Source organism: Melopsittacus undulatus, chromosome 4 (assembly GCF_012275295.1).
Source record: "Melopsittacus undulatus isolate bMelUnd1 chromosome 4, bMelUnd1.mat.Z, whole genome shotgun sequence".
Taxonomy (NCBI): domain Eukaryota; kingdom Metazoa; phylum Chordata; class Aves; order Psittaciformes; family Psittaculidae; genus Melopsittacus; species Melopsittacus undulatus.
The window spans coordinates 71,398,123-71,405,481 of record NC_047530.1 but is presented as its reverse complement, the minus strand read 5'-3'; the positions used below and the strand labels follow the sequence as shown (position 1 = coordinate 71,405,481).

The window sequence follows — 7,359 nt, the reverse complement described above, 5'->3', positions numbered from 1 at the left end:
TGGAAGAAAGGATGTGGCTCAGCAACTTAAATGAGCTCATGTGATTTTTAGAGTTAACTTTGGTAGCATTACATGAGATGATCTGTCACTGTTAAACTTGAAAGGAAATGAAATGCTAAGGGAAGTGCACCCTTCTGTGCTCATTCTGGTAACCTTAGGCATTGGCTAAGGTTCAGTGCCAACAGGTGGAGTTATAATTCTAGCAATTATTTGAACTACAGCTCGCTCTCAGACCTTCATTTGAAAACTGAAGGGCTAGGTATATTTGAAGATGCTTCTATTTCCGAAGGAAGTGAATTTGGGTTTGTAATAAAAGTAAAATGTTTAATCCCTTGAGTCAGTTGGTATAGCTTAATAAAACCATACACTGAAGCAGACAGTATTTCATATGCACTCTGTAGATCTAGAGTTACAACATGAGCTCTGGTAGCCTAGTGAATTGATAACTTGGAGGATATTTATGATTTTTTTTTCTGCCTGTATAAGAAATAGCATTCCATGGATGTAAAAGCAACTGTGGTAGCCTTGTTGGGCTCCAGTGGAGTGAAGGAGTAACACTGGGGAATAGTGTGGTGGAAGCAGTGAAGAGTAGAGCATACATCTGTGTGCTCTGGTGATGCTGTCTCTTTCATGCACCGTATTTCTCCCTGTATTTGGAGACAGAGGGCAGGGCTACAGTTCGTTGCAGATTCTGTTCTCAGATCTGTGTACCTCATCCTCAGGGCTGTACCCAGAGCTCCAGGTGTGGCATCATGATGCTGTTTTGAATGCTGCAGTGTGGAGTGGCTTACCTCATCTTAGGGTTGGTATGGACCAAGGGTGGTGCTCGGTGCCATTCTGAGCCCTTAGCGCTGTGACTGTCTTTTAAGATGTGTGCAAGCATCTATTACCGAGATACACAAGTCCTTTCGTTTAACTGATAGAACCGCCCGCAGCAGAGGCTCCTCTCGCGAGACCTGTGTGAAGGCCGTGCCTCGATAGCGCATGTGCAATGCCACACTCGCTGCTGTCGCGAGATACGGTACTGCAGCCCAGTCTCCGCCCACGCGAGGTGTGGCGCCAGCCCCTGCTCACTGCTGCCGCCTGGCGAAAGACACGAGGTACTGCATCAGGCTCCGCGCCTAACACGGTGCGGCCGTGCCTGCGAGGTGATGCCTCCCGGTGGTGAAACTACGCTGCTGCTCCGCTGCGGCCGGAGCCGCCCGCAGGGTGCTTGCCGGTGCTGCCGCGTCGTGGCCGAAGTGCGGTACTGCAGCGTCGGCTCCGCACAGGGAAGCAGCATTGTCTGTGCTGCCGCAGCGTGACGGCCCTGGTTCCTAACAGCGTTCTTCACCCTGCTGCCGCTTTGCTGACATTGACTGTTTTGCTCTTTATTCTGGTGATTGTATTGGTTATTAGAGTCTGAATTATTATAAAGTAATTGATTTACTGACTTCCTCCCTTGAGTGCACATGATTGAGCATTATGACCTGTGAGTGTCTATAGTCACCGCGTGGAGTATGTGGAATAATGGCGGAAATTACAGACCCCCCCTTTCGCCCCCGTCCCCAAATCACGCTCTGTACACGGTGTCTGCGGTTACCCGTGCCCGCACCGCCCACGGGCGGGCACGTCCCCTGGAGGGGCGTGTCGGTGCCGAGGTGCCGGCCCCGGGCTGGCGGAGCAGGCCCGGCCATGTCGCGGGTGCTGGTGGTGGGCGCAGGGCTGACGGGCGGTGCCTGCGCGTCGCTGCTGCGGGGGGCGGCGCTGGGCCGCGTCGAGGTCTGGGACAAGGCGAGGGGCGCAGGTGGGTCCGGCAGGCGGAGGGACACGGGGGGGGTGGTGGGGCACGGCCTCGGCGTGACGTGGCGGTTTCTGACTGGCTGTCGCGCAGGGGGCCGCATGAGCACGAGCCGCGGCACGCGGGACGCTGCGTGCACTGCCGACCTGGGCGCGCAGTACATCACGTTCGAGGCGGACCGCTCGGAGCCGCGCCGCAGGTGAGAGCCGGTCCGGCCACGGGCTGCTGCCCACCGCACCCCGCACGTATCAAGGGCTAAGTGGGGTGGGGGAAGCGGGGACCTTTACTTGAGGTCTGCCGGGTTCGGGGGCCAGGCGTCCTGCCCTGCCCGCAGGTGTCGCGGCTCGACTGCTTCCACCCGTGGTGCAGATCTGCACTGTGGGGAATGCAGGTGCTGATGTTCCCGCTGCTTAAAACCAGAGGTCTTTGCTTCAAGAGCAAAGAGTCGCTTAAGCGTTATGTTGGAAAGCTAGGTATGAAAGATACGTGAGGTGTCTGCCCCAGAGAGCAGCGGTGGCTGAATGCAGGGATAGGGAAGGGTTGCATTGGCGGGGCATGCTTGTGCTCGCTGGGTGTGTAGGCTTGTTTGCCTCAGGCTGGGGCAGAGGATGGTGATATAACAGTGTTACAGCGTAAAACGGAAAAATTTCTGCGGAAATCAGAGGAAAAGAGCTGTGTTTTAGGCACCTGCATCCAGCTGCTGGAATATTCCTGCTTTCCACGGTGGTAGTCCAGTTTGTACTAATATTCAGAGCTTTAAGTAATTGTCGTTTGTGCTCCTGCCTCAGTTAGTCCTGAAACCTTCAGATTGGACTGCTAACAGTTTCTGTTATAGGCATGGTAGGTAGTCTTGGTCTTGTGTAAAAGCTCAACCATTAATAAAACAGCAAGCTAGTTTGTTGTTTTATAGCTGTGGTTCTTATTCTTGCATAGCCTGGCTTGCAATGCAGGTTGTATGGGGTCATTAAAAACTGTTCTCTAAATCTGAAAGTTAGGTTGTCCTTGAATTTAATTGTGAAAAATAATGACAGGTGCTATGGATTTACATGCAGTGTATCTTCATCCATGTGTCGTTTGCTCCATTTAAGCTTCTACGAGGAACTTCTGTCTCATGGCATCTTGCAGCAGCTGACTGCACCCATTGAAGGAATGGTAGTGAAAAAAGGCTCCTGCAATTATGTGGCACCCCAGGGGATCTCCTCAGTTGTCAAGTATTATTTAAAGCAGTCAGGTAATTTTTTAGATGCCATTGTATGAAATGAAAGGCTTTAATGACTGTGGTTTTAATGGTATTCTTGAACATTTAAATACAAAAACCAGCTCAAGTTCATTTTTTGTTTATATATGTCTTGAAGTTGCTGATATGGACTAACATGTCTGGGAGCTCTGTAAATTTCCAAGTCCTGCAAGCACTTCACTGACTTTGGCTGCACTGCTGCCATATAAGCATCTTTATATGAATTCTCTGTGGAATTCCCTGTTACATGTATTTAACTTATTCTTTTTCCAAGCAGGTGCAGATGTCTTCTATGAACAGCATGTAACTCACATCTCTCTCCGAGATGGGAAATGGGAAGTCTCCAGGAAAACGGGACCACCAGAACTATTTGATATAGTTATCCTCACAATGCCTGTTCCACAAATTCTTTCTCTGCAAGGTGACATTGTAAACAGTAAGTTAATACCTCAGAATCACAGGTATCTAACCTAAAATGGCAACTGAGCATCTTGTATAGCAAAGAAGCACTCATCAGGCTCAGCTGTCTGTTAATAGGGTGAATCTGAAAATTGTAGGATGTGGATAATTTCAGGGTTGTATATCTGGTGCGTGAGCTTGATGGCAAAAATATCTAAATGGATGAGTCAGTTTTTAATCTAATCTTTATTTTTGTTACTTCTAAAACAGGACTTGTCTTTCTGTAACTTGAAAATATTTAGTGAATTGGACAAGGGCCTCAGCTGGTCCCCATGTGCTGCTTTCCTTGTCACTATCTCTTTGTTGACATGTTATACTGATTTTCAGTGCTCCCTTTGGTATGCCTGCAGTAGGGGTGACCCAGAGAGTAAGACCTGAATAACAGCTATGCTGTAGGGAAAAGTATGAGGGCATTGTAGTAAGTGAGCCTAAAAGCGTATGAAATGCAGGGAAATAAAAAGTTTGGCTTGGAACTCTTGGTCTCTATAAGATGAAAGCCTCTCAGACCCTCTGGCTTGTTTGCTGTTTCTTACTGTCCCATGGTGGTTGTATTCCTCAGACGTGAGTAAATTTCAGTTATCCTTTGGTGATTTATTGGGGTGTATGTATAACAGTGCTATGGAGGCTTAGAGCAGTTTATTGCTGGGAAAGAAGTGTCAGATCTGGATACGTTTCACTAGCTTAAGTGTATTGTGACTAGCAGGGTCTATCCGAAGTTGTTTCATAGTAACCAGGACCTGTACCAGGGAAAAGGATGGGGGGGAAGAGAAGGATAGACGGTAGCCAGATGTTGAACCACATGCAGCACAGTGTGTTATGGTAGCAAAGGGAAAACTGATGTCTGATTGCAGTAATGGAGAGAAGCATTTTCCTTACAGCCTTATATTTTAAGCTTTGTACCTGGATAGGTGAATATTCTGTAAAAGCAGAACTTCTCTGCTATTCATTGTTTTCAAAGATCTCCTATTTTCCTTGTCCCTTTACCATGGAAAGTAACAATATCACCACTGAATTTTCTTGGTTGGTGAGCATGCTCTTTCACTTCTGTCCTGGGTTCAGCAGTAGCAGTCATTTTTCTCCTTCTTGGTAGCTGGTGCAGTGCTGTGTTTTGACTTTCTGGCTGGGAGCGGTTGCTGATAGCAAGTATGTTTTGGGTTACTGCTCAAATGTTTGGTTTTGTCCAAGGCCTTTTCTGAGCTCATGCTCTGCCAGGGAGGGGGGGAGGCCGGGAGGAGGGAGAGATAGGGCGCCTGGCCTGGGCTAGCTGGGGAGATATTCCATACCATAGCACGTCATGCTCGGGGAGGTAACTGGAAGTTGGCTGGAAGGGGGGGAGTTAGCTCTCTTCCGGGTTGGGCTTGTTTCGGCGGGTGGTATCGTATTCTCTCTCCTTGTTTATTTCCTCTATCATTGATTTATTAGTGGTAGCAGTAGTGATTTGTGTTATACCTTAATGCTGGATTGGTTTTTATCTCAACCCGTGGGAGTTATATTCCTCCGGTTCTTCTCCCCATCCCTCCGGGAGTGGGGAGGTGGGGGGGGGAAAGGGGTGTGTGGTACTGCGGGAGACTGAGGTGGGGTTTTAAACCATGACAACTTCATACTCTGAATCATGTGAACAGGGTAAATGTATAGATACCCTTTCCATAATTACATATTTTCCTTTTGATAACCATGTGTGTACTGTTCCACTACATTAAGATACAGTAAATAAATGTTAAAAACATTGGTCACTAACTGAAGCATGATTTTGCAGGCATTGGAAAGTAAGAGGAGTGTGGTGTATAACAATTACAATGGGTTGGGCCATTCCCCTGTTTGCTCATCAGCTCAGTGCAAATGGGAAACCTCAGCAGCGCAAACTGTACAAGCACATGGGGTCAGGTGTAATGAGGTGGCTGATTGCTCAGTGGTGTCATTACTGGGGTAAATGACTGAGGGAGTGGCTCTGTCCCATCCTGTACTTTCTAGCAGTGGTCTATAGTGAATGTCCTGGGAACAAAAGAAAATGAGAGGTAGTGTAGTACTGTTTTTTCCAAGTCTTCCTGAGGTTCCTGTAGTCTGCATCTCAGGGCCTTCCTCAGTTAGTTGACACCTTTGCAGATTATTTTACTTGGGCTGATTAAGTCCTTTCATGTTCAAGAAGTAGGCAGTTTCACTTCAGAAGATGTAATTAAGGTGAACAGTTCATTTCACTTGCTCATGGAGTGGTAGGACTGGCAGAATCTTTCCATGACATACTTTTCTTAATCTTCTGTATAATTTCAGGGTTACCTTTTGTCTGAGGGAACTGAGCAAGTTTTGTCTTTTCCTCCTCTCCTCCCATTTTTTCTCCCTCTTTCTGTCTGTATGGTGTGTGAGACTGGCTTCCACATTCCCAGCCAATTGTTAATTTTTTATCTTGGCCAACAGGGCTGACTCCCCAGTCATCCTAAGGAATTCCTTAGCATTGGAGCTATTGGCTTCTTCACTACTGTTCCTTTGAGGGAAAAAGCAGTGGAACAGTAGGTGAGGAGAACATGAGGAAGGTGTTTCAGAGCTTGAACAGGATGTAGATATCTGGTCCTTTTTGACTTACAGAGGGTCAGGATACATCACTGTGTCTCCAAATCTCAATCTTATATTAATTGCATGTTGAAGAGCTGAGTTTTGCTGACAGAGAATAGTGCTTTCCTGGATCCATCTCTTTCAGATTTAAGATGCAATTTCACATTGAGCTTAAGGTAATTAACTGTGGACAGCTACTGAAAGGAATAGTTGTCCTTTCTCCTCCACAATGACACTGTCCTTTTGCCTGTTCTGTCAGCAGTACTGTGTGGTTACCATGCTGGGAGTTAGATGTGTGCCCTGTTTTGACCCAAAACTGACTCTGGTGCAGATGAAATGTTAGTTTTCACTTGGCTATGCAAGCTGATCTGACTTGCCAGGTGACTCCCTGGTTGGTAGTATTAGCCTGCGCAGATGCTGAGGCTTCTTCCTTACTTTTAAAGCAATTTAGTTATCTGTATGCTCTGGTCTTCCAAATCCAGAGACAAAAATAGTGTTTCTAATGAAAACCATATTTGTGCATTCCTTGTATGCAAACTAACGATTCCAGCTGCTCCTGGAAGGGGAGGTTCCTGCTCCTTGTTTAAGACTTCCCCCTTGCTGTCACTCAGGGTGGGAGGAATCATTTTGCTGCTGTGCTCATGCTGCAGCTAAAATGAGGGATGTGCAAGAGTTGGAGGAAGGGGAGGGCTTTCTCTATCTAGCAACAGCAGCCTGTGTGGCTAGCTCAGAGGTCACGTGTAGCTAGCCTGAGACTGTAGGCAAAGGGCTTAAAGTGAAGGAGGGCCCGGATTTAGGAGCACAGCTACCTTAATTGCTGATCTTGCAGGCCTTTATTATATGGAAGACAGATACTGAAGCTAAATGAGGTGTGGCTTGGTGCTTTGTGATAGTATTAATCTCGATCACTGCTGTGGTTTGTGACGAGCAGTGTCAATGGGGTTTTTGACTGTGACATCTTTACTACATGCCCTCCTTCAGTGTATCATCCTTACTTTGACACCTTCTTAATTAGAGGCAGCTAATTTAAAGACATTCCATATCTGCCACAATTTTCCTCTGCTTTCCCTATCTGAGATTGTTCTCTGAGATGCATTTTCAGGTCAGTTTTACTGCACACTAGAGATTGAACTGTAAACTGTGGATGTGTGCCCGGTTCCATTTTAGCCACTTAAGTATAATTGGATCTATCAGTTCAAAGCCAAATGAAGTTTTAAATGGATTATGATGAGGGATTGTTAGCATTAATGTATAGATAAAGGCTGTAAAATAAGTGAAGGTACAAAGGAACAGCTGTGTGGAGTAGGTGATGCTTTGATCCATTGGCATTAGCCTT

General features: G+C 46.9%; 1 protein-coding gene across 4 annotated transcripts in view; it reads left to right on the top strand.

Annotated features, from left to right (window-relative positions):
* Positions 1–1,647: 1,647 nt before the first annotated feature.
* The window catches only part of RNLS (renalase, FAD dependent amine oxidase), a 72,459-nt gene continuing 66,747 nt past the window's right edge, over positions 1,648–7,359 (top strand). Inside the window, exons 1-4 of one of the 4 annotated variants that reach the window (XM_005153718.3) lie at positions 1,648–1,786; positions 1,874–1,979; positions 2,869–3,011; positions 3,295–3,453. In XM_005153718.3, coding sequence (XP_005153775.1) covers positions 1,675–1,786; positions 1,874–1,979; positions 2,869–3,011; positions 3,295–3,453 — 520 coding nt within the window. In that variant the 5' untranslated portion in view covers positions 1,648–1,674. Of the gene's footprint in view, positions 1,791–1,873; positions 1,980–2,868; positions 3,012–3,291; positions 3,454–7,359 lie in introns of all 4 variants that reach the window. The other 3 variants (XM_031053509.2, XM_031053508.2, XM_005153719.2) reach the window with 3 other exon arrangements.